Here is a 27,495-nt window from a genome sequence, read left to right as displayed (position 1 = left end):
CCGACAACATCACCCATCCCCGGGGGAGTACTGGTGGAGATTGAGGGCTTAGAGGGTAGCCACACCCACACTCCCGTCACTGAGGGTGAGCTTCAGCCACTTTCTGGAAACTTATGGATATCTTTAAAATGGACTTAATAGACTGGTTTGAAGAAGTATTACCTTGTGCCCCAGGATCTCCTGCATTTTCACTGGTTCTACCCAGCCCTAAATCTCCTGCGTCTCCACTGGTTCCACCCAGCCCTAAATCTCCTGTGTCTCTGCTGGTTCAACCCAGCTCATGTCTTTCTGTGTTCTCATCCAGCCACCCACTCCCTCCTCCTCTGTACCAGCCAGCCAGTCCATCAGCCTAGGAAAGCCCAACAGCTCACCCTAAGCACGCCATGTCCAGTGGGTCAGTTGTGCTACAGGACTTCCCGTCAACAGCTACCTTGGGTCGGAGGATCCCCTGTCTCCGCCTCCAGCCTTCGAGACTCCACCTTGGACCTCTGAACCATTGGCTCCACCTTGGCTCCTGGCTCCCTTGTCTCCACCATGGCTCGTCATCCCACCAGCTTCGGCTCTGCCTTGGTCAGTCATCGACTATCCACCGACTCGTGACTCCACTCCTCTTGCTTCACCTCATTACTCTGTTCCTCTGGTTCTGTCAGGCTCCTCCGGCTCCGGCTCCGCCTCCACCCTCAGTCGCTTCCATCTCTGCCACAGTCTTGAGGAGACCGGCATCTGTCTCGGTCGCCTGAGTCTTCAGCTTCACCTTGGCCCTCTGGATCCTCAGTGTCATCCTGGCTCTCCATCTGCTCTGCTCCATCCAGGGCTCCTCATCCATTGGCTGAGTTTCCGTCAGTCGTCCCCCTGGTGTTGTCAGCCCCTTCTCCACCATGGCTCCTCCCGCCATCGTCTCCACTGTGGGCTGCTATACTGGCTGGCCTCTGGAGTTCCATCTGGCTCCTCCTGCTCCGGGCTCTTCACTGGCTCCTTCATTCATCCACTCCACCCTGGCCCTATGGACTATGCTCCATTTCAGTTGCCTTCCCCTTGCCTGCCCCATGCCTGCCTCCTGAACTCCCACCCTCCCTCCTCTGGACTTTTTGTCGGCACGAGAGTGCGGTTCCAGGAGGCGGGGAACTGTTATGGTTATGTTCTTTTTTGGGGTTTAGGTTTCTGTGATTCCTTTTCTCCTGCCTTGTTTGTTTCTATGGTTTTTTATTAATTTGCTCATTAGTCATTATTAATTAACTCCCTCCACCTGTTTTCTACTCATCAGCTGCCTTACTTAAAGTCTTTTTTCTGTTCGGTTATTGTTTCACTTTACGAATGTTACTACTATCCTGAGTTATTTCCTTGCCTGTTCTCCTGTGGATTATTATATTAAAAACTTTTTCTTTGGGCAATATCTTCATTGTCATCGCCTTCCTCCATGAGACCGTATCAAGAGGAACTTGCAGTTTTGTATTTAATTATGTGTCCAGAAGGTATATAACAGATGTGTGTAGTCATTTTAAGCAGTGAATGCTCTGCACTTCCAAACCATTGGAGAGAAGGAGTTTGGGAACTACTTAAATACTGTGATTACTATAAAATTCCACTGTCATTTGAAGTGTATTATAAGAGTTACATAAGAAAATGTGGGAAATATGTAAAAGTAACTGTCTATACATTATTATTTGCCAAACGTAATTTTCTGCAATCCTGTGCCAGTTAAGGGTGGATTCGGGGGAGTGGATCCACAACAGCTTTGATGCCTGAAGTCTGTCCATGAGTTGTTTTCTCAGTGCTCAGTCTGCAAAATGTATACAGATTAAATATTGTTTCCCCATGCTTGTCAAATCGTGAATACATATATGTTTATCTAAGCATGTGTATGTCACTTTTAAAGGCATTACCATCTAATGGCTGTTCCTAGCAACAGCCCTACTTTTAAACTGACACCTGCCATGTTGTTTCTTATTTGTCAACTCTGATAAATTAATAAATAAATTAGATAGCAAAGAAGTCATTACTTGACACTGGTATACAGGGATCTTATTTAAAGTGGTATTTTGGTTGATTTGTTAAATTATTGATAATGAAAAATGTATCCATTACCAGGCATGCAAAAAGTTTTGCAGATTTCTGCAGATTCGTCCCTCAAGTTAATTTAATGTATTACAAACAATTTAACAATGCTTTGAGCACATTTTACTATTTTTAAATCTATTCCTCTGCATAATTGTCTCTTACACTCATGCAAGCTTGTGTGTGTGTTTTGCAGAGTGAGAATGCTGCCGTGAAGGAGAGGGAGTTGTCCCTGCAGTTAGCCAGGATCAGGGATGAAGTGGGTAAGACTCTTCTGGATCAGAGAAAAAATAAAGAAAAGAACAATCGTACTTCACAGTGATCTCATTCTGACACATGTGCTACAGTATACTGACAAATGTTAGGATGACTTCAACCATAAAATAAGAAAGAAACTATAAAGACCTTCTCCGATTACATATCTGTAAACTGCATTTTTATCTTTCCATCCTCCTCATATTTAATTTGGAATGTGACTCATCTCACATCATGCAGACGTAAAGAAACACGTCATGATTTTCACCTAAAATACATATGATTTTATGATTTTCAAATATGCATCAAATATCTCATATAAAATAATACATCATAATTTTGATTCATATTTAGTTGAATTCAGTAAAAAAAAAAATGTTTTTTAACTTTAATGACCATAAACAATCTGTTCGTCTGTGTTATGACATGATTCCCCCTTCTATTCTCTATGCTTTTAATCTGTTAGGATTAAAATTAAAATTAAATGTTCAGACTCATCTAAAATTTTGCTAAAAGGGTTGCAAAAATCACAAACCCGATATTTAATGAACAGAAAATAACACCTCATATATTATTTAATTTGTTCAGCGGAATAGGTACCAAGGTTGAAAGTAACAGGGTTGCACATTATCAACATTAAACATATATCATCAACATTTTCTAAAGGTTAAGCATGACCATAACAAACTATTTTCTGTCTCTCTAGTGGACAGCGTTCAGCAGTGGGAGCGTCTGCAGGGTGAGAAGGCCCTGCTGGAGCAGAGTTTTGAGCGGGAGCTGAAAGGACTACAAGAGGAGCAACAGCAGGAGCTCAAGGCCCTACAGGAGAGACTGGTAGAGGAGCACACCTCTGAGATACAGCGACTCCAACATCAGCAGAACAGCCACTTGGAGCAGCTGCGCTCCCAGCATCAGGAACAGGTAAGATGAGAAAGTAACAGAGTGTTAAGACTGAGATTATTATTGACACACCTTGAAGAGGCTTTTATTTTGGCATTGTACATATAGGAGTGCAGGGTGTGAAAGTTTATGAGTGTTAAGAAAGCCCGGAAAGGTAGTTTCATGACTATGTAGTCTGATGATGCAGTAATCATCTTCCCTTAAGCCCAAAATATACTTTAGTTTTGAAATTAATTGTTTGCGTACAAATATGTGTATAGCCAAACATAGTCTTTATCAAATTAGCTTCATGCACACTGTACACATACTCTAGTGCAGTGGTTCCCAAACTTTTTTCAGCATGCACCCCTTTCTAGTGTTTGGCACCTGTCAAGCACCCCCCAACACCTTACTCTGGTTAGATTTCACATTTTTAATTGCAATAACTAAATACAAATATTCACTGTAAATTAGAAAACATAATAATAATAAAAGATCACTTCCTTTTTTTGTGAGATGGATGGGCCTGCATGTTTGCACACAGATCATATACATTAAATATATATGATATATACATATAAATATTTAATTTCTTTAAAGCCCGTTTTTAACCTGGATTCACGAAACATTCTTAAGAAGAAATTTCTTCTCAACTTCCATTTTCTTCTTATTTTTTAATTTTAGAAAAAACTTAAGGATATTTTGCATTCCCAAAAAAATCTTTTCTTAAGATTGTTGAAGATAATCTTCTTAAATTTAGGACAGCCCCAGACTTGTCTTAAATCAAAATAATAATTATTATTTAATGAATTTATTGGGTTATTTGCAGAGGTGGGTAGTAACGAGTTACATTTACTTTGTTACATTTACTTGAGTAATTTTTCGTGGTAACTAATACTTTTCGGAGTATATTTAAAGATGGGTACTTTATACTCTTACTTGAGTAAATTTTTGGGGAAAAATCTGTACTTTTACTTCGTTACTGTGGGCGACGCCCCTCTCGTTACTTTATCTTCATGCAATAAATGTTATAAATGCTTCAGTTTATTCCAAACGCGCCGTCTACTTTTCTCTGGGCAATGAGCGATGCCCATTCGCGAATGATTCATTATTTTGAGTCAATTCTGTTCAAAGGCTTGATGAAACCAATTGGCAAGCGAGTGAATCGGTTCGTGAATCAGTTTGAATGAGTCGTTCAGTTCCATGCTGCACGCGCTGAGCGTCTGAAGCGGTTCACTCAGAGAGTTGTAACGTTTAAGATCATCAGCAGCGTTGAAAACGGGGCTATGGAACTTCACTGAATTGAAAGCAAATCTGCAAAAGCCATTATTTGCTTGCGATGGAGATCCTTATTAGATGAACGCGTGTGCTGTCTACTGTTTAACAGGTAATAACTTGGGCTACATTCGATTACAGTACACGATACCACTGTGACATTAGTTTGTTGTACGTGTGTGGCTTATAACAGAGGGGATTCAAGTTGAATGCATCTTCCAAAAGACAAAAAATAGCCGATTAAGATTTTATTAATTTTAATACAATCACACCGGTACGAGTACGTTCAGCGAGTCATATCATCAGCTGCTAAATTCAGATCTGTGATCGCTTGCTGGAGCTGAGCCAGAGACAGACGCGTTTTTAAAGCGCTGCACATTAACCAATCACACACGGTTTTGTTGAGCTTTTGAATGCAATGGCCAATCAGAGGTGTTCCGATGAGTCATCGCTGAAATGTCTGTGCTTCCTTCACTCGCTCACTGACTGAATACCTCTTCCTGGCTAATTCTCTCGTCAGAAACAACAAAGTGCAGATGTGTGTACGAATCTATAATTAAGATATTGATTTCACAGTGTTAACAGTTTCAGTGATTTTAATGGGAGTTTCTGAGAGTGATTGAACTCTAGACTGTCAGTGAAAATGATCTTTAATAATGTAAATGTTATTTGCTCTCTTTCTGAACAATGAAAGATTAGTAGCAATATTTATATCACATTAACTTTCAATGTTAAATTCACATTTAATATAAAGTCAGTTGTATTAAAAATATGTTATGGCATGACATCTCTGTTAATTAAGTAAACAGATAGGGTTTTATAATAAATTACATAAATTGGAGTAAAGGCTGATGAAATATATACATTTACACACACACACACACACACACACACATACATTACATACATTTTATCTATATATCTAAATAAAAATAGGCTCCGTATATATGACCCAAAGTAACTAGTAACTAACTACTTGAGTAGATTTTTTATCCGATACTCTTTTACTCTTACTCAAGTAACTATTCAAGACTAGTACTTTTACTTTTACTTGAGTAAATATTTCTAGAATTACTTTTACTTTTACTTGAGTAAAGTTTTTGGGTACTCTACCCACCTCTGGTTATTTGAAATTAATTGTTATATTTGAACATTACAGCAACAGCTACATAATACATAGGAGGACTAGAGATGTGCACAAGTTTTCTGAAGGGACAGCGATGACTGTAAATGTAAACATGATCGCTCATTAGAAACTCATTAGCAACCCTGAAACGAGTCAGGGTTAATTTTAGCTTATTAATACATCATCTTTGGCAATATTCGGTGCATATGAGTGCGCAGGATGCATTTGCTGTAGAAGCGCAGACTAAAATAACGGAAGCGTTCACTCAGATGAAAGTGCAAAAACACGACACAAAAATTAATGAAACATATTGCTGCAGCTTAAGACAGGCTATTTTAAAAGTAACTGTTCAAAAACAGGCCGCATTAAAAACATGAAGCTGAGCGCCATTCAAAGTCGCAACAAAAATATACAGTCTGGTGCGTGCTTATGATCATGATTATTAGGGTAATCTACAGGAATGAGTTTAGCAGCAACATGTATTTATTCAGATAACGGCTGAATTTCTTCTTAAGAAAAAAAATTAAGATGTTCTTAGGAATATATTTGAGAACGTTTTAATATTTTAATTTATTTCTTAAGAAGATTTTTGTGAATCCGGCCCCAGGTGTCCATTCTGTTGAATGTAGTAAGTGAAAAAATGAACGAATTATCAGTTAGCACCTAATATGAACTAAAAGAACAGGGCGGGGCTATTGTGACACAAACGTGCTTGTAAAATGAAATTATATCAATTGTAATTTATACAGTAATGTAGTGTGTAATGTAAAATGTGAAATTGTATTTCTTAATAAAACCTTTGCATGTAAAGTTTACCTCAGTTAAATACATAAAAATAATAAAGAGCGATCTTTTTCCCCGCCATTACAAACATTCTCTTGCGCACCCCTGGTGGTCAGTCTGCGCACCACTAGGGTTGCACGCACCCCAGTTTGGGAACCACTGCTCTAGTGTATGCATAAAAAGCATTTTGGTGCTATTGCACAAAGAAATTTTGCAAGCGAAATTTTAGCGAAAAGGGAATCTAAGAACTCTCTAATTTTGCCTGAACAGAAACAAAGCAACTGAACAGTATTAAATAGGAAAATAGAGTGTCAATAAAGCAAAAAGGCAGTTCATCATTGAATTCAATGATGTCATCATCCAGCTCAGTTCAGTTTAAATACTGTAGTATCTGTGCAATCAAGTCAGCAAAGTGTTCCCAAACTAAGCAAGCCAGAGGGGACAGCAGCAAGGAACCGAAATTCCATCAGTGACAGAATGGAGAAAAAACCTTGGGCGAAATCAGTTTCACCCCGGGGGCAGTTCTTCTCTGACCAGACGAAACCAGCAGTTCAATTCCAGGCTGCAGCAAAGTCAGACTGTGCAGAAGAATCATCTAGGAGACAAGGTCTTGACCGTGGATCTGTCTCTGGGGCTCATGTAGTTGTCCTGGTCTCCGCTGACATCAAGGCTGTACAGGTCCTCTCTAGGTGCTGATCCATCATCTGGGCTGGATACATTCTGGATCTGGTGGCTACGGTGACCTAGGAATAAGAGAGAAACAGACTAATATCAGCGTAGATGCCATTCATCTAACGACGTAGCACGTACATTGTGTTTTGGGAAGTGTAACTGGTTCTGTTTTCTTTCTTTTTTTCTAATTATTGTAGCCTAAAAATCCTTTAACATGTTTGAATATTATAAATGCGTGAGTGTGTTGTGTAAGCCAGGTTAAAGAGGTGGGTATTTAAACTTTATTTAAACTGACAGAGTGTATCTGACAATGTTAGGTAGGTTATTCCAGAGTTTGGGAGACTAGGAAGTAGGGAAAGGAAATGCCGTCCGCAGTCGATTTTGATATTCGAGTAATTATCACATTGCCAGTTTTTGAGAACTTTAACACACAAATTTGCAATTCCAGCCAATAGAAAGTGTTTTGGTTCACCAGTGACCAGTAAAAAAAAATGTAAGCTAAAAGTTCATATTGTCAACAAGTCTCAAAATGGCAAATAGAGCTGATCAAAATTGTGTTGGTATGAAAAAGAGAAAGACCAGAGTAAGACAAAATGAAAGTAACATGGCACTGTATGTTTCTATTGACAGCATTCAGATAAACACTTTAAAATCTTTCTGTTGACCAATATTCCAGTCCACCTGTTAAACCTGACAACCATTTTTGTTTTCTGTTTTAGATTGAGGAAATGAGTGAAAAACATGAGAGGGCAATGATTGAGATGGAAGCGACTCATGGTGCCACATTGGCCACTTTACAGGAAGAACACACCAGAACCATCAAGAGTGAGTCCTGCTGACAAACCCATTACACTCCCTGAAATCCAAGCAACTGTGTCTAAAAACCTGTGTCTAAAAACCTAGTCTTACTTGGAGTGCATTATTAGGGCATTATAGCCTAGAAGCTACTGGTTTGGCCCACTATTAAAACTCCTGGTTGAAGTCCCTGCTTAACAACATTACTAAATACAAATGAATCACTTATTTCTGTTAATTATTCTTCATCAGTGTGTTACTAACATGAATTGGTTGTTTATTTTTAGACCTGAAGATGGCACATGAGCAGCAAAAGAAGTCAATGGAAGAGGAATTTGAGAAGCTCAGACTCTCACTGCAGGTACTGTATGTTCCTGCTTTTAATGCCAACATGCATTGTACAGTACATTGTTTTTACCCTTTTCTTTATAATAACTTGTGTTTCTGTGCTGCATTTAGGATCAGGTGGACACCTTGACATTTCAGAACCGCGCTCTACGAGACCGGGCCAAGCGCTTTGAAGAAGCACTGCGCAGAAGCACAGATGAGCAGATAGTGGTACTGTTCTTCATAGTCTTTTTATTGTATATGTGTGGCCAGTGGTATTAAAACAAGAGTTCATCTCCAGATTCTTCAAAATTTGTCATCTGTGTTCCAGAAAATAAAGAACATTCATACATATCTGGAATGAGGCCAAGCGGATGACGAGAATATTCATTTTTGGGTCACCTTTTTTTGTCTAATTTATAGCTCTGCAAATTCAGGAAAACCTGGGATGCTTTTTAAACAGCTTTTTAAACATGCTGGACACTTTTTTATGCTTTGTGGTTAAAGGACTCGTGCCCTAACTCTTATAATTATGATAATTTACTCATCCCCATGTTATCCAAGATGTTCATGTCTTTCTTTAGTCGCAAATAAATTATGTTTTTGTGAGGAAAACATTCCAGGATTTTTCTTAATGTAGTCAAGTCAAGTCACCTTTATTTATAATAGTGCTTTTAACAATATAGATCTTAACAAAGCAACTGAACAGCATCAAATCTTTCAGGGCTGTAGAGGTCCTTTCTAGGTGCTGATCCACCATCTGGTCTGGATAAGTACTGGATCCGGGTGACTGCAGTGACCCTCTGATCTGGACACAGACTGGATCTGGTGGCTACGGTGACCTCTGAATAAGAGAGAAACAGACAAATATTAGCGTAGATGGCATTCTCTTAACAATGTAGCAAGTACAGCATGTGTTATGGGAAGTGTTCCCGGTTCCGGATTTTCCTAATTAATGCTTTAAAATCCTTAAATGCATTTGAAAATAAGAAATGTGTTACTGTGTTATGTGTAAGCCAGGTTAAAGAGATGGGACTTTAATCTAGATTTAAACTGAAAGAGTGTGTCTGCCTCCCGAACAATGTTAGGTAGGTTATTCCAGTTTTGGGAGCTGAATAGGAAAAAGATCTGCCAACCTCTGTTGATTTTAATATTTGAGGATTTATCAAATTGCCAGAGTTTTGAGAACACTACGGACATTGAAGACTATTTTAAAATCTATATGATGTTTGATGGGAGGCATTGCAGAGTTGACAGAAATGGGCTAATATGGTCATACTTCCTGGTTGACAATGGTCCTGCAATTGACATTGAGAGCATTGGTCATAATTTAAATATATTTTTGAGATGGAAAAATGCAGTTTTACAAATGCTAGAAACGTGGCTTTCTAAGGAAAGATTGCTATCAAATACAGTAGCACACCTAGGTTCCTAACTGATGACGAAGAATTGACAGAGCAGCCATCATGTCTTAGTGTTCTATGTTATTACAAGCAGAGTTTTTAGGTCCTATAATTAACACCTCTGTTTTTTTCTGAATTTAGCAGTAAGAAATTTCTCCTCATCCAGGTCTTTATACCGACTATGCATTACATAAATTTTTCAAATTGGTATGTTTTTCCGGGCCCCGAAGAAACATACAGCTGACTATCATCAGCATACAGTGGCATGAGGAAGTTTAGGAACCCCTTGCAGAATCTATGAAAATGTGAATAATTTTCAAAAATAAGAGAGATCATAATAAATGCATGTTATTTTTTTATTTAGTACTGTCTTGAGTAAGATATTTTACATAAAAGATGTTTGCATATAGTCCACAAGACAAAAACAAATGCTGAAATTATTAAAATAACCCCATTCATTCCCTTCTTCCTTTCATTGCAAAAACACTTGAACGAGCTGTGTTCACCAAAGTCTCTGCATTTCTCACACAGAACAACCTCCTTGACAGCAATCAATCTGGCTTCAGAAGTGGACATTCAACTGAGACTGCCTTGCTCTCAGTTGTTGAAACCCTAAGACTGGCAAGAGCGGAATCCAAATCTTCAGTAATTATGCTGCTTGATCGGTCCGCTGCCTTTGACACGGTTAACCATCAGATCCTCCTGTCAACCCTACTGGCAAAGGGCATCTCAGGAACCACACTTCAGTGGTTTGAGTCTTACCTATCAGATGGGTCCTTCAAAGTATCTTGGAGAGGTGAGGTGTCCAAGTCACAACATCTAACTACTGGGGTGCCTCAGGGCTCAGTTCTTGGAACACTTCTCTTCTCTGTCTACATGGCATCATTAGGTTCTGTCATTCAGAAGCATGCCTTTTCATACCACTGCTATGCTGATGACACTCAACTCTACCTCTCGTTCAATCCTGATGACCCGATAGTAGCTATTCGCATCTCAGCTTGTCTAACAGACATTTCTTCCTGGATGATGGACCATCACCTTCAACTCAACCTTGCCAAAACAGAACTGCTTGTGGTTCCAGCAAACCCATCGTTTGATCACAATTTCACCATCAAGTTAGGCACATCAACCATAACTCCTTCAAAAACAGCTAGAAGCCTTGGACTTATGATTGATGATCAGCTGACTTTCTCAGACCACATTGCTAAAACGGTCCGATCCTGCAGATTTGCTTTATTCAACATCAAGAAGATCAAGCCGTTTCTTTCGGAACATGCTGCACAACTCCTTGTTCAAGCTTTTGTTCTGTCCAGGCTAGACTATTGCAATGCTCTCTTGTCAGGTCTTCCAGTCAATTCTATCAAACATTTACAATTAATCCAGAACGCGGCAGCAAGATACATTTTTAATGAGCTGAAAAGAATACACATCACACATCAGTTTGCACTGGCTACCAATAGCTGCTTGCATAAAATTCAAGGCATTGATGTTTGCCTACAGAACCACCACTGGCTCTGCACCCATATACCTACATTTATTACCTCAGACTTATGTGCCCTCTAGAAGCTTGTGTTTTGCAAGTGAACGTCGCTTGATTGTGCCATCCCAAAGAAGCACAAAGTCACTTTTACGCATTTTTAAATGAAATGTTCCCTCCTGGTGGAATGACTTCCCCAACCCAATCCGAGCATCAATGTATTAAGTTATGAAGTTTGAAAAGTCAAGCTCGGTAAGTAGTGTAGGGTGAAAAAAAAATTATCTAATTTTATCCTCCATCTTCAGATTTGTCCAACATCATTGTTTTAGCTTTTTTTGTAAAGGGCATTTGACTTTTGTAAACACTGGGTCAGTACTTCTGCCTATGTCACAAGTGACCTTTCCAATGAGACTACATAATGCGTGAGGTCGTGTTATTGCAAGACAAGCATTTGTAGTTAAAAGTATCTACATTTTAATTTTTTAAAGAAAAATGGCAGATTGTTTCCCTAAATAAGACCCTTAATTCCATGGCTGGGATTGTGTATAGCCCTTTGAAGCTGCATTGAAACACCAATGTGGACCTTCAACCCATTGGCCTCCACTGAAGTCTACTATAATGGATAAAAATCCTTGAATGTTTTCCTCAAAAACCTTAATTTCTTTTCGACTGTATAAAGAAAGAATGGCATAAACATCTTGCATGACAATGGGTTGAGTAAATAATCAGGAAAGTTTTATTCTGGAAGTGGACTAATACTTGAATTAATATTTTATAATGTAATAATAATCAAATATTTAAGAATGAGTTATGGTTAGTTCTGGGATGTAGAAATGTAGTAGTTTGCATCTGTTTTCTGTTTGTGTGTACAGGATGCCCTTGCTCCTTATCAGCATATTGAGGAAGACCTAAAGAGTCTTAAAGAAGTTCTGGAGATGAAGAACCAGCAGATTCATCAACAGGAGCTCAAAATTTCAGAGCTGGAAAAAATGGTAACAGACACTACAAACAATGTTACACATAGCTTTAAATATTAAAGACACTTCACTTTTTATCAGATACTGTATACACATTTAAAAACGTCTGTGTGGGACATCTTTTTGATGACTACATTTTTTGACAAATCAAATGATCTGTAGAGTGACAATGTCCCTCCCCCTGCAAAACAACAAGTAAAGTTCATGGCATAACTAAAGCCTATTTAAAATTTAAAAAGACCAGTGCCTCCATACAGTATGTCTTACTCAAACTTGTTTTCAAAAGGGTCTACACGGGACAGATGTTATCAAGCAAAACCCAAAAAACTTCGGCCATTAGAAATTAAAAATGTCCTATATGCAAATGTATTTGTCAACCATAAAAGATGTCTAGTAACAATAGAAAGTTACCAAGATACATTTTGGCCCCTGTAGAATAAAACACTTCTGATATGACTGTATTCTCCTTGTTATTTGAACGTATATTAAAGTATATTAAGAGTAATAAAGCTAAACGGCTTCATTTGAAATTAGAAATGTTGAGTTTTTCAGTCATTTAGTGTATTTGTTATGTTTTTACACAGGCTCAAAAGAATGTTCTGTTGGAGGAGCGTATTCAGGTGTTACAGCAGCAAAATGAAGACCTAAAAGACAGGATTGACCGCAACCTTGCTATGTCCAGGTCTTTATAAAACATTTCTAAGTTATACCATTAAAGGCATCTTAGTTTGAAAGTATTTCCATGCTATACTATTAAAAAAACGTATTTATTGGCATTGATGGTTCCATGAAGAACCTTTTACATTCATGGTACCTTTCCATTGCATAAAAGGTTCTTCAGAGTGGAAAAAGTTTTAGATTTTTTTTTTTTTTATATTCTTCACACCAGATGTTCTTTGAATAACTGTTTACTGAAAGGTTGTTTGGCGCCAATGTGAAAACCACCTTGTAAAAGCTTTATTTTTAAGAGTGCATGACCCCTTTCAAGCTACGGATAGTGCTCAGTAGTTGTTTCCTCTATTCTACCAGGCAACTTTCAGAGGAAAATGCCAACCTGCAGGTGTATGTCGAGAAAGAGAGCACTGAGAAGAAACGACTGAGTCGCACCAATGAAGAGCTTCTGTGGCGTCTTCAAACAGGCGAGTTGAGCCCACGAATGTCTCCCACCCAGTCGCCCCTTCATCGACCAGCTTCTAGTCCCTCTTCACCCTCCCGGCAACAGCCCTTCCCTAGATGAATGTCCAATTCTTGCCTTTCTTAGTCTCTCGCACTCTTTTTTTCTGTAACTCATGTTTCTCATTTTGGATTCTGATTGGATGGAACAGAGGATGCTCTCACACTTCTTACACCATAAATGGTGGTCATAGCGCTTTCAGTTTCATCATGCCAGTGTCAATGTTATTAAATTAGTACAGTGATCAGGGTTTGAGTTTACTTTTTTTTGAACGACTGAACAAAATAGTTTAACGTGTGTATATGTAAATGGATAGTCCACCCCCCAAAAATGTATATATTGTCATAATGTACTTGTTCTGAACCTATATGACTGACTTACTAATGTGGAGCATAAATTAAGAAATTTGTAAAAAAAAAAAAGATTGTTCTTCTTCACACAATTTTAATAATTAGGCTCTGAAGCTTTAAAAAGGTGCAGGAGAGTAAAATTTAAGTTCACTGATTTACTCCGACTACAGTTTAACCAGAGCCAGAGTTGATCTCGAGAACCAAACAGGACTGACTCATCGATAGGGGGTGCATTTTTCAAAAGCATTTCAAGCTAAAGTTGAAAGTTCCATTGTTACCAACACTTTTTTTTGTTGTTGCCAGTTAAACATTCAATATTTTCATGAAAATACAGTTCCAAAAAATATTATCAAACAGCTTCACAAAGTTGTTTGGTGGGAACTATTGGCTTTAACCTGTGATTAGAAGTGAAGTTTTTTGTTAGTATGATGTGACATTCACATGAACATTGAATTCTACATCTTTTAGTTTTTGTTAAGTTGATGTAAAAATGAATCAAAAAAGCGAAGTTTTCCTCAGTTCACATGTTCCTTATATAAAGCAATAATCATACTTAATTAGCAGAAATTATTACTGCACCACCTGCATTATGTCACTAATGACAAAGTTACAGTACAATGGTTTCAGATAACATTCATGACTAGCTAGTTAATTTCACTAGTGATGAACCATACTGTGGTAGTTAGCCAGCGTATTACTTTGGGAAATGCACCCCAGACCACTCTATTAATTAAATTGATAGTTTAATAAAATAAAATAAAAACTAATTCATTTTCATTGCTAACGACCGATAGGATTTTCAAAGTCAGTTGATTAACTGACTTGCAATGTAGCACACAAGTTGTGTAGATCACATTTCCTACACTTTTATTGTGGTTTGAAAGCTTGAAAGCATCAGTCCCATAATTACATGGAAAAGAAAAAAAAAACAGCACATTCTTCAAAAGTTCTCCTATTGCGTTCCACCAAATAGTCAATCATACAAGTTTGGAACAACATGACATTGAGAAAATTTTAGAAATTTGAGCTTTTAATTGTTAAATAAACATACACTAGAGAGAACAAAAAGGAGAACATTATTCTCCATTTTTACTGTAAAACTATATCATGTGAGTCACAGTGTTGTGCATTATGATGTTTCACAGGCCATTTTGGAAATATATCCTTTTTTTTGTACCTTCTACTCTAATGGATTTTTGGCTTGCGCTGAGGTTTTCCATTCGGACAGGACATCATGGTGCTTTTTCCCCAACCTTTGCCTGTTGTATCAAGATTTTCCAAAGACTGATCAGGATAACACATACACAATTTTACTAAGAATTTACCTTTTTTCAAAGGAAAACCAGCAACCCTCTGTGCATGCCCAGGCATTTCTGTACTCAATACACCAAACAGGAAAAGACAGGAATACATCTTTATAGGCAAGTTTAGGACGGACAGATGTCATTCAAATTAGGACAATACTTTGTCAAAACAGGATTGCAACTAATAATTATGTAGTTTAGGGGCTCAATAGAAATTAGTCTAAGATGTACTTAAATTTTTTAAGGTGGTTCATTCACATTTTGTGACTACTATACAAGGATGCTAATATTAGCATGGAATGAAAATGCAGTCGTGTAAACAACTTGCAAAACTTCATCCTGCGGTTTTTACCTTCATCTCATGTTTGTGAGGGTAAACAATTCTCATGCCTTCATCTCAACTGTCCATGTTTACAGAAATCTCCAGAATGCATTAAGCTGTAAGAACTATGAACTGACGCCACAGTTATCAGTCATGGCTGTTTTTGTCTTTCTTCTATGTAGAGTATGTATCATAAGTCTTCCGGTTGCTCTAAGATAATATGCTTAAACTGCTTTCATGTGGACACTATGAGGGCTTTTGACCTACTTCATACAGACTTTCCTGCATAATATTTAACAAAATGTTTTTTTTTTGGGGGGGGGGGGGTTTGGGGTTTGGCGCAGAAGTAGGCTACTAAAAAGCACTAGCATTTTAAGTCTGCAACAGGTTATCATGAGTACCTCAGTTCATAAAAATGCAGGCTTCTACAGAGACTTTATTGTAATACATTCAGGGTCTACAGTGTCAAAGCCATGGTCTTAAAACAGGAAAGTCTTTAGTAGTGAATAATAACCAGAACGTATTTAAACTACACCTGCATTTATCTTCCCTGAAAGGCCTACAACAGCTATCCTGTATATTAAGTGGATCATCTGTATGTGTATATGCTCTTGTATTATTGCTGACGTTGTGGTAAAAATCTGGACTCGATCTTCGGGAACTTTAGAAACGAGTTAGGAAGTCATCTTGTTCATGAATGTTTTAATGTCCTGAGGGGACAATATACATGTTTTATTTTATGTCTAAGTGTACTTAGTAGTGCAGCTATTAGTGATTGCATATTTTAGGATTAGCATAAATGACCACGATTGATTTTTTTTTTTTTATAGGAACTTAAAATCATTCGTTAACATTCTTCAGCCTTAACATCTGTACTAACACAGAGAGCGCAAATGGCTGCTGCCGTTTACGAACACTTGAACTATAATGATGGCTGATTTTATACCATTTTACTGGTGAATTATGTTTATTTATTCCTGCTCATTCCGAGAGTACCGACTCCCATCTCAGTCAGTGATCCAGCTCAGGTTAGGAAGGTGCATTACAGTGTTATACATATTAAAACATCTTCATGCTGAATCTACAGAACGGAATGTAAACTACAGGTATACATTTGAGAGGTTGGCATCAATGTAATATCAGACTTGTATTTAAATGTATTTCACTCATATTGCAATTTAACTGGAAGCTCTGAATGAAATAATGAAATAGAAAAATCAACTTCCTGTCTGCAATTACTGTTCCTTAAGTGTCTGCTTGGATTATGCTCATCTCTGCATTTGAAATATAAATGAAAGGAAATCTTCAATCAGTCAGGTTGTGAAATGCACTGATTTTTTGTCTTGTGTCTTTTTTCCCCACTTTGTGTGTCCCATGGACATGATTATGAAGTTTCTGAATGCTTCTTCCATTCATAAAGGAACAGTTCAGACAAAAAAAAAAAAAATTACATTTTGTCACTATTTACTCAGTCTCATATCGCTTCAAACCTGTATGTTGTTGTTTTTGTCCATGTAGCGCACTTCACGTTGTGCCATGCTAAAAACTATTTACCTAGTTTGATGTTCCGGACATTTAAGCTATATTATCGCCAAATATTGGATTATATAGCATCTTAGTCATCATAGTCTTTATGACTTGTACACTATGTTCCAGATCTATCCAGACTGTGAACTAGTGTTGTATTGAGTATACGTGTGAGAATGAGTAAATAATGACTGCATGTTATTAATATTTTTTAGTTTTTTTTAAGAACTGGAATACAAACACAGCTGTCTGTCATTGGATATTTAAGGAAGGACTAAGGATTGTGTTAATGAAATGTCCTTTTTTTTCCTCTTCTCCTAATTTGTGTTGTACAGCTTGTATGAGCTTTATGTGTGATCTGTGTTACAACACGTTAATGGAAAAGCATGTCTCAAAGCTGTGATTTAATTTGTTTCGTTCGAACCTTGTTAGTGTATCTACTCACTGTTGTGATGCATTCAAAAACTCTTTTGATGATTATGTTGCACTTTATTTCCCCTTGGGTTTAAATATTAAAAAAATATTAAAAGAAAATGTAAAAGTATCCCATTTCTTAGAGCTGACTTTCAACTCCTTTAAAAATAATTGATATATACACACACACACACACACACACACACACATATATATATATATATATATATATAAATATATACAGTACAGACCAAAAGGAAACATTACTATTTTTAATGTTTTTGAAAGACGTTTCTGCTTATCAAGCCTGCATTTATTTGATCAAAAATACAGAAAAAAACAGTAATATTGTGAATTATTATTACAACTTAAAATTATAGTTTTCTATTTGAATATACTTTAAAAAAATGTATTCCTGTGATGCAAAGCTGAATTTTCAGCATCATTACTCCAGCCTTCAGTGTCACATGTAACATCCAGTCTATCACATGATCCTTTAGAAATCATTCTAATATTCTGATTTATTATGAGTGTTGGAAACAGTTCTGCTGTCTAATATATTTGATGAATAAAAGGTTAAAAAGAACTGCATTTATTCAAAAAAAAAAATTCTAATAATATATATTCTAATAATATATTTTATTTACTATCACTTTTTTATCAATTTAACACATCCTTGCTGAATAAAAGTATTGATTTTTATTTAAAAAAAAAAAGAAGAAAAAAAAAAATACTGACCCCAAATTACTGACCAGTAGTGTATATTGTTATTACAAAATATTTATATTTTTAAAACATAGTTTCTTTTTTTATTATTATTTTAAATATGAAAAAATATTAAGCAGCAGAACTGTTTCCAACTTTGATAATGAATCATCATTTTGATATCACATATTTTGGTGAGCAATGCTAACTTTTGCTAAATACGTTATGATGAAGAAAGAAACCCACCTTGAATGACTTGAGGGTGAGTCAGTTTTCAGAATATTTTCATTTTTGGTTGAACTATTCCTTGCAAAGGCTGCATTATTTCCCTGAATCTGCTAATTATTCATTCTTTTTTGGATTCGAAATGTTGAATGATATCAATGGGCAAGGGGAAGATGATGGAGGAGTTTATTTCTACTGCGATGGTGTTTAGAGTCTGGAGGTATCATAGCCGCAGAGCTAATGGTGACTCAGCGATCAGCAGAGACGCTTCCTTCAGTTCCTGTGAGGCGTTCATCTCATCCTCAGCTGCAATCACCTACACGGAGATATAATAACACACTTGAGTTGCTTGTGTTGTATGTTCTTCCTGATGTGGATTTAAATATATTCCTTCATATTTGGCTCAGAAATAATATTAAACTGTAGGGCTGTAATCACTGATTTTCTACAATTGATCCTAGTAGGCCTGTAGAGCATTGCTTTTGGCATTCTCAGTCCAAACATTTGCTTGTGGGAAGCAATTTTTTTACATAAAAAACCCATATAAAAATATTGCAGTTTATAAGGGGGATCAAAATGAACACACGATGATTTAATATTTTAATAATGAAAATCTAATAATAATAATAATACAATTATTAAGACATATGGCATATTGGGTAACAGGTTTGCACATTTGCTGAATAGTGTGTAGGGGCAAACACATCATAATGCTACAAAAACACAATACAAGTAGCATATTCTCATACTATAAAATAATTTTGGACAAGGACACACCAACAGTTTGACCATACCAAAATTACCAAATTTAAATGATTAGGTTCTTTAATTCATCTCACTGATTCAGTCATCCATTTGCAGAAGTTTGTGAACTCACCAGACGGGAGTGATTATGTTGTAAATATGGACATAATGACAGTTTATATTAAAGCAAATTCTATAACTTTTTAAATGTTTGTAATATGTTTTTGTCCCTTTGAAAGTTAATCAGTTTGGTCAGTGTGAACTGCCATTGTATGGAAAGGAGCTTTGTTCTATGGAGTTCCAAACTAAAAATAAATAACTAATAATAGAAAAATAAATAAAAACAAATACAATAATATAAATGAATAAATGTGTTCATAAACAAATATAAAAAATATTCTTAAATTAACATGGTAATAGTTGTAGTTCTTTCATTAATACAATATAAATATTAATTTAATATTGATAGTACTACTCTGTAAATAATTCCAAATATTTGATAAAACTCTTAATAAATTAATATTTAATTTCTAAATAAACTGTTTTAATTCTTTAATATTTGATCATGTTTAAATGAAAATGACAGTGCAGCTTAAGTGTTTGTAAAGTGGTTGTATTTGTGTAAAGTCCAAGAGGTTGCAACATAAGGAGTGCATTTTATAAAACACCAAAAAAATAAAATACAGTATTGTTTGTTCACACATCTGTCAAACACAGGCCTTTTTAGCCTTTAAAGTTGTTCAGATATGTGTATACCAAGACATCATTAAGGATGTTTTAAAAGCAACCAAATATGGCATTAAAAAGACTGGACTCAGTGTTCAAACTGTTGCATCATTATCTTGCGACTGACTTCATAGGCTAAAAAGAGAGCTCCATTTGCAGGAAATGTTCGGATCATAGTAGGGGTCAAACCGGAATACAGTGGTGCCACTCCTGCAAACAAGATGGCAGAATATAAACTGTCAGACAATGCAATAGATTTTGTACAAGAGGTTTTATAGCAAAGTGTTGATCATGTTGATAATTTAAAAGGTCTTAAATGATCAGCTTTGTCTGTTTCAGGCACAGTATGCTTTACTCTAATAAAGTCTACTGTGCCTGAACAATTTTCTGCTATATATATGTATGTATGTGTATATATATATATATATATATATATATATATATATATATATATATATATATATATATATATATATATATATATATATATATATATATATATATATATAATAAAAAATACATTTTACCTAATTAATTAACATGCATGGGCTTACATTCCCATTTAATTATTTAATTACTATTAACATTTAATTTTAACATTCAGATATCAAGTGTATCAGCATAGTACTACATGAGGACACCAAAATGATCAAACAAAATGATTAATTTTGTATTGCAGTGCTCTAAGAAAAAACCTTTTTTTCACGTTTTATTTTATGCAACTCTTTAAACTTACTAACAATATCTGTAAGATTAAAAACTTTGGCTTTCATTTGAAGTATATCATTAACCAAACACTACAGAAATTATTATTATTTAATTTATTTTTTTTTTTTTACAGAGAAATGCTGCATTATTTATAGAGTTTTTTTCTGTTTCGTATGTAAACATATGTAAAAAAATAAATAAATAAATAAAAAAATGGCGAAAGTAATTCATGAAATCACCACCAGATGGTGAAAATGAACAGATTTGCTTACACCATTAATCACACCTTAAAAAAGAAATCAATAATTTATATATATATATATATATTATGAATTAAGCTTTATGTATTATATACAGGAGGATGGGTCATTTTCAGGAGAGATATATATATTATTTTCCTGTATTAATTTTAAACATGCAATGATCAAGGAACTCAATTGTCAAATGTAAAAATATTAATTGTTTGTCTTTTGAAAGTTGCATTCAAAGTCCTCAGAAACCTGAGGAGGCACATGCCCCTCGGTTTGTATGGGCATTAAGCCTCTGATTAAAAATGCATTTCATAATGTATTTTTCATTTGATACTTAAAAGATATTTGCAAAAAATTATTGTTTTCTCAATATTATTGTCCCCGTGCAGTTTTTGGCGTATCAAAGTATAATGTATTAGCCTAGGTAACAGTAAACTATATTTGAACAATAGGTTGAGTTTCCTGTGTTGAGAATTTATCAATCACCAAGACGGATAAAATATTACATACAGTGTTGCACAGGTTTTGAAACAAAGTTAAATCCTGAAATCTCACCCTCATTTCGTAAAATCCCCATAAGAGTCTTGAGGAAGCCTTCCTGTTTCCCTGCTAAAGACAGAACCTGGATGCGAGACTTCACACAGTCTATGGGGTACACAACCAACCACAGACAGGCACCGCCAAAACCACCACTGAACATCAAGGGCACAACACCTGTCAGAAACATGGATACAGAGGGGAATTTCCTGTTGGAAGAATCATCCAAGCTGTTCTGTACCACAGAAGAATGAAGTTAATGAAAAAGCAGCTTGGAAATTCGTCAAAAAACATAATTTGCAATGACATTAATATATTGTGCCAGAATTTAGGTTTTTAAGTGGCCTTCTCATGGACTGACCTATGTGCTCTTTGTCTCTTCCCATGTGTTGGGCAAACATTGAGCGGCTGAGTTCATATCCTCCAAAGAAACAGAAGTATCCAGGTATCTCACGGACTATAGTGGTGGTGAGACCCTGATAGAAACCCAGAGGTCCGTTTGTCCGTAACACATTTTTCACAACAGACCACACCGTGCTGAAAGAGACAAAGGAATTTCAGCAAGATCCAAACTACTGGAGAATTATGATTTCACACCGAACTCGTCCGAGTTTAATGGCATTATAGGCACTCTGAACTTAGGAACTGTAGATGGCTTCATCCAACATTAGCTCAGTTGAACTTGCCCAAAAATGAATATTCTGTCATCATTTACACACATTCATATAATTCCTAAACTGTATATGGAACAACAAACAACTAAATAAATAAAAAGTTTGAGAAAGGTTTCAGTGGGCTATTTTGTCTTCTGAATCCCACAGGAAAAAATGCAAACACATTTGGTAACCACATGAGGGTAAGTAAATGATGACGGGTAAAAACAGGTATTCAGGGAATTCTCAAGGCCTGTCAAAACCTGTGCATAAAAAAATGCTGGCATGAGAAAAATAAGAGTCTAATTTAAAAAGCAATTTGATCTTTTTTTTTTAATTATGACATTATTTCAATTGTCTTGTTTATGTTACACAAATCAAAATGTGGTGCTTTAATTATATATATATATATATGTATATATATATATATATATATATATATAACAAATATAACTTGAATAACAAATATATATATATAAAAAAAAACAAAAAAAACATAACCAGACCTTTTCTGTCCACTGGCGATCTTGCCGGATGCCTCCATTTCATGCATGGCCTGCAGCCGACATTTAACCAGTTCAGTGGGGCATAAAGCCAGAGAGGAGAAGATAGAAGCAACAGAGCCTGAGCAGGCCTTCTGAACATCACTGAAACACACAATACATCTAATAATCACACACACTGCTGAACTTCAGGAGAGTTCACACTGACACTGTTATTATAGTTCATGTATCATTTCACAATCAAATGTGATATGAATCACTGCATATGAATCAAGATATAACACCATTTCTGAGTCAATAGTAACACCAAACAAAAAACATTACTACATTTTTACATTTTCTGGGAATTTTTTTTTTCATTTAACACTGCTTTGTAAAAATTAAGAGGATTAATAACTTAATTATGACCATTATAAATTAGTGGTCACACTTTTTTCACACATTTTTGTTCACAATAGAAGTACAGGAATTAAGTTCTTCAACAGAAATCAAAGTGGACATGACAGTATCCCCCTCACCAAACACCTGGAAGAGCCAGAGGAATGGAAATCCACAGTGGAGATTTAGGGATCGGTGACCATGAAAGAGCCGGGTAATTGGAAGCTCAAGGTGGAGGTGTCTGGGCCTGAGGGTTGGGTCTTTTCAGATTCCACAACTCAAAGACTGTGGTGGACCAGGAGACTGTGATTGTACTGGTGGAGCTAGCTGAGAAGAGCCGGAGAAGAAAGAGGACCATGGCAGAGTCAAAGAAGGATGACCAGTGGCCCAGGACAAAACCATCAAGGCTATGATGCAGGGCAGTGGAAAAGGAAGGGTCATAAAATTAATAAAAATGGACAGAACCAGTGAGTCAATAGAGCTGGGTGGGGCCAGCAGAGGAGGAAGTGCTTTAGGGGTGGGACTTAAACCCAGTAGGTCAATAAGCTCTGGCTCCTGGATAGATTGGGTGGCAGGTGCTGGCTCTGGGATGGACTGGGTGAAAGGCGCTGGCTCTAGAAACAGACTAAACTGAGGGCCCATGGTGGCCGTGGCCACAGGCTAGGGTCTGTGTAGGGCATGGTGTTGTCCTGGGGTCCATGGCAGGTGCGATTAATGGCTGGGAGGGGCTCAGGGAGAAAATCCAGTGTCTGGGGAGCCAGTGATTGTGATCCTCATCCACCTCATCAACGGTGAATGGAGATTCGTTTAACTGTTGAGACAAGGATTTAAAGGCACAATATGTAATTTTTTGCCACTAAGGAGCGCATATTCAAAATAAACAAAGGTATAGTTTGATGACGCTTTGACTGAGTGTGGAATCATGGGAGTTGTTGTTATCCCCACACCCGATACAATCCAACGGGATTCCTAAATCATATTCATGGATGAGCTAATGATTTATTAATGTAGTAGCGTTGTAGAAGCAGGGTGAGGCTGAAAGCCGTCGAAGTGAAACGAGGACGCTGAATGAGTGCGACACAAGGCTCGAAAGCAGCAGAGCTTTTATTATGCCACAGTTGACCGCCTCCACTCCTTCCAGTTGTGTGTACGCAGGTGGAAAAAGCTGTTTTAGATACTAGATACATTTGAAAGTTCTGTTATAATACTACTCTGTGCGGTCGTCATTGGTCTATTAAAATGCACAAAATATTGAAGTGTATTTGGTGTTTCCATGTTTTCTGCAAAACAAAGCCAGAAATCGAGGCGTTATGACGTCACTGACAGGTGACACACTGACACTATGGACACAGTCTGTGTCCCTAGTTAAAATTGCTTATGAGTCTCGATTTAAACATTCTTTGAAACATTTGCGATACTGTAAGTACACAAGTTAGCAAAATATATAACACTGAAATATCTTACATATTGTGCCTTTAAGTGCAGCTCTTTCTTTAAACAAGAAGGCAATTCAGGATGAGGAATAATCCAAAGGGTACACATCAGTGAAACAGCTTTGCAATAACACAAAGACAATGATTCACAATCACTTAGGGGTATAAATACACAGGATAACTCAAAAGGACATGAGAAGGTCATCAGAAACAATAGGAACAGACTTCAGTTCTCTGAACAGAAACCAAAACAGTCACGACCAACAAAAAGTTAACATATTTTTTTAAATACCTTTTATAAAATATCATGGTTCATAAATATCCCATGGTGAATGCCATGCTAGCTTTTTTAAAGTACCATAGTATTGCCATTTGATCTCATTATTGGGATACATTAATATTATGTTTTACACAGTATTTTAAGATGTGACATGAAAGAAACTGTAACCCTTGTATTGACTATAAACATCTAATGTTTATCCAATAAAAAAAGGTGCTCTGAACACGCAGGCCGTGGGTCACATGACATAGCATCTGTCCTCTGGGATTGAATTGCATCATGCATATTGAGTGGACTAGTGAAACATAAGCACATCGGAATTACACACCAAATACAGTATATAATATTAACAGCCCATGTGTTTAAAAGAGCATGATTCTGTGTCATACTGTATCTTTACAGTTTATCCAGCATGTGGACAAGCACTAAGAAATAAGGACCAAAATGTTTTTAGGACATGGTTTTGTGGTAATATAATTTTGTTTTCCATTAATGTTAATGTACAATCATATCCCATGTAAATACAATGTTACATGAAAATGTTACTCAGTAATATATGAGTGTTTCTTAAATTTTTGGAGAAAATGTTTTTGTTCATGGTTTTGGAGTGTTTCTGTGGTCAGTTTTGTCTGTTCATCTAGCAGATCATTTGTGGGGTCAGGCATTGATGTTGGAAGAGAAGGCTGTCTAGCAATCTCTGTTCCAGTTCATTCCAAACATATTCAATGGGGTTGAGGTCAGGGTTTTACACTGAACTCATCTGACCATGACTTAATGGGCCTTACTTTGTGCACTGGGGCACAATCATGCTGTAAGAGAAAAGGGCCCTCCCCCAGCTATTCCCACAAATTTGAAAACACAGCATTCTCCATAATGTCTTAGTAGTGTAAGGCATTAAGGTTACACTTGAAATAAGGAGCCTAGCCCAAAAAAACAGTCACATACCACTCTCCATCCTTAATCAAACTTTCCAGTTGGCACAATGCAATCAGGTGACATTCTCCTGAATCCGGCAAACAGAGAAGCGTTATTGTCACAGAACATGTTTCCACTGCTCCCGAATCCAGTGGTAGCGTGCTTTACTCCAGCTGATGAGGCTTGCATGTAACTGTTTGGCCATAGAGACTCAATCCATGAAAGCTCCCGCTGCACAGCCTGTGTGCTGATATTAATGCCAGTGGAGATTTGGACCTCTTCAGCTATGGAATCAGTAGAGCATTGCTGACCTTTATGCACCATTTGCCTCAGCACTCGGTAAACCCTGCTCTGTGACTTTACATGGTCTTCCGCTTCATGGCTAAGTTGCTGCTGTTCCTATACACTTCCACTTTTAAAAAGTGGCATCCAATTCATACTATTCTTCAGAATTATTTTTTGTTAATGCAGACTGTGTCTAGGTGCACACCAGTGGCAATGTGTTTTGAAAGACTTTAATTCAGTAGCTAATTACAAGGTGTGTCCCAATTATTTTGTCCATATAGTGTATATACAGTATACCACAGTTATTATATTTATATATCATTTATTTGTTATTTGATAAGGCAACATAACATTTTCAATTTGTACATTTTACTTATAATTTGGGGGCCTTTGAGTCCCAAAGGCTTAGCTGCTCTATACTTATGATGCTGTCTTCTTGGTAATTCATTTTTATGATAGATTTTCATAGATTTTGTGCTTTCGAGTTTAATGTTCAATGGGACAATCATATGTCTTATTTGTAGCACTTTACTGTAATGGTACCTCACCTGAGTTCTGCGGATTGGTCCAGTCCTGAGACAAAGCGGACAACATTCTGGCAGAAGCCGTAGCTCATGAAGAGCACAGCGTTTTCAGCAATGTTGGCAATGAGGGCAGGTGTGGTGCCCTGATAGAGCCCTCGCAGTCCAACCTGTTTATAGACTGAGACGAAGCAGTGGACAAAGCCTCTGTACAAGCTGGGGAAAGTCTGCATCTTCACCTTGGCTGTATCAAAGGGCTGCCCGCTTAGCACACATGCAATCCCACCTTAAAAAGACAGAAGAGAGTGCCGAAAATGCCTGTATGTTTTTAAATAACCAATCTTTCTTGTTTCTTACTGTAACAAAATTCCCATCATAATGCAAAATGTGTGCAAATCAGGCAGGTGGAAAATAGTGTACATGGTGTTTAACCCCCCCATATATTACAGTAGTTAACGTAGACAAAGGAAATTAATAATAGTCTGTAAAAGTCTGTTACCACATGCTCCAGCTGACAGATCAATAATGGCCTGAGTGACAGGATGTGGAGCCATAGTTAACTTCTTCAATATTGCATCACTTCCTGTAAAATAAGAGGACAACAGATTTTACTCAGATTCACCCAGATTAAGAAGTACTGTCCTGATCACATCAAAAAATGTCTATCACAAAAAAAAAAAAAAAAAAAAAGTCCTCACAGAACATAAGTTTAGTCTGTAAGTAAGAACATGGTATTATTTATATCTGAAGTGTGAGCTCTTTATTTATAGCCTTAATCTTTAAATCAGATTTAGAGGGAATCCCCCATGAGGGTTAAAGAGACCCACTGAGCCCAACACTGACCGACTTAACCACCTCATGTGCCAACATTCACATGCCAAGAACAGAATGTCTTAGTAACTTTAAACTCATCTACTGCAATGTCATATGTTCTTCATGACCGCAGAGAGCAGGTATTCTCACACTCACCGTCCCTTCCTTATGGATAACTGACTGCCTTCAGACTATATCCAATAATGTGCTTGGTTGAATAGCCTCGTTACAACCCGTCCTGTGTAAGAAGTACTCCTTAATACTGGCGAAAAACACACCTGAAGTACTAACCCTCGCACTTCCTCGATCAGCTCCACAGGTGTGTACATGCCACACACGCAGGACACGGGTGTGTAAGGCTCGTCATGTGGGGTCTTCCTGGAACCATGTGCATTGGTAATAAGAGAAGGCGGTCGTGTTGCTGTCATATCCTGCAGAAGTTGTTGACTCAACATAAGGATTGAGACACAAGGTCACTTCATCAAACGCGATATTCGAGCATAACAAATACCAGGGACACTTATGTATTTGAAGCACTAGATGGCAGAATAGCCTAGAGTATAGTAACAGTTATCTAAGCATCCAAAAGATGTACAGATAAGATATATATCTTATCTTTACTTATCATTTACTTTATTTATCATTACTTCAGACTAATGTGCCCTCTAGAAGCTTGCGTTCTGCAAGTGAATGTCGCTTTATT

At 36.9% G+C, this 27,495-nt stretch overlaps 2 protein-coding genes across 3 annotated transcripts in view; one reads left to right on the top strand and one right to left on the bottom strand.

The window, feature by feature from the left end:
• The window catches only part of mtus2b (microtubule associated tumor suppressor candidate 2b), a 41,696-nt gene extending 26,202 nt beyond the window's left edge, over nucleotides 1-15,494 (top strand). The window contains exons 8-15 of the mRNA XM_052575445.1: nucleotides 2,252-2,318; nucleotides 3,017-3,231; nucleotides 7,765-7,870; nucleotides 8,128-8,201; nucleotides 8,300-8,398; nucleotides 11,920-12,039; nucleotides 12,609-12,706; nucleotides 13,054-15,494. Of these exons, the coding sequence (XP_052431405.1) occupies nucleotides 2,252-2,318; nucleotides 3,017-3,231; nucleotides 7,765-7,870; nucleotides 8,128-8,201; nucleotides 8,300-8,398; nucleotides 11,920-12,039; nucleotides 12,609-12,706; nucleotides 13,054-13,261 (987 nt within the window). The 3' untranslated portion in view covers nucleotides 13,262-15,494. The remainder of the gene's footprint in view (nucleotides 1-2,251; nucleotides 2,319-3,016; nucleotides 3,232-7,764; nucleotides 7,871-8,127; nucleotides 8,202-8,299; nucleotides 8,399-11,919; nucleotides 12,040-12,608; nucleotides 12,707-13,053) is intronic.
• A 2,720-nt stretch (nucleotides 15,495-18,214) lies between these two features.
• Nucleotides 18,215-27,287, bottom strand: slc25a15a (solute carrier family 25 member 15a). Of its 2 annotated transcripts, none has more exons than XM_052575608.1 (7): nucleotides 26,949-27,287; nucleotides 26,479-26,562; nucleotides 26,007-26,265; nucleotides 22,171-22,311; nucleotides 21,373-21,548; nucleotides 21,030-21,188; nucleotides 18,215-19,725 (listed from the first exon to the last, which is right to left on the bottom strand). In XM_052575608.1, exons 2-7 carry the CDS (start codon nucleotides 26,531-26,533, stop codon nucleotides 19,604-19,606), a joined length of 912 nt encoding a protein of 303 aa, XP_052431568.1. In that variant the 5' UTR covers nucleotides 26,534-26,562; nucleotides 26,949-27,287; the 3' UTR covers nucleotides 18,215-19,603. The 2 variants fall into 2 exon arrangements, with proteins under 2 accessions (XP_052431568.1, XP_052431569.1); XM_052575609.1 differs by having other exon boundaries at nucleotides 27,071-27,287.
• Between the last annotated feature and the right edge of the window lie 208 nt (nucleotides 27,288-27,495).

This window comes from Carassius gibelio, chromosome B15 (genome assembly GCF_023724105.1).
Source record: "Carassius gibelio isolate Cgi1373 ecotype wild population from Czech Republic chromosome B15, carGib1.2-hapl.c, whole genome shotgun sequence".
Taxonomy (NCBI): Eukaryota; Metazoa; Chordata; class Actinopteri; order Cypriniformes; family Cyprinidae; genus Carassius; species Carassius gibelio.
The sequence above is the reverse complement of the archived record's forward strand: the minus strand, read 5'-3'. Positions and strand labels throughout refer to the sequence as shown.

What these genes read in the sequence shown, in the direction of transcription:
- slc25a15a (XM_052575608.1), bottom strand. Translation starts at nt 26,533, where the DNA reads ATGGCTCCACATCCTGTCACTCAGGCCATTATTGATCTGTCAGCTGGA. An exon ending in AAGAGACAAAGAGCACATAG is followed by an intron (nt 21,189 to 21,372) that starts GTCAGTCCATGA and finishes TGTTTCTGACAG; the next exon opens with GTGTTGTGCCCTTGATGTTC. An exon ending in GGGGATTTTACGAAATGAGG is followed by an intron (nt 19,726 to 21,029) that starts GTGAGATTTCAG and finishes TCTTGTTTGCAG; the next exon opens with GAGTGGCACCACTGTATTCC.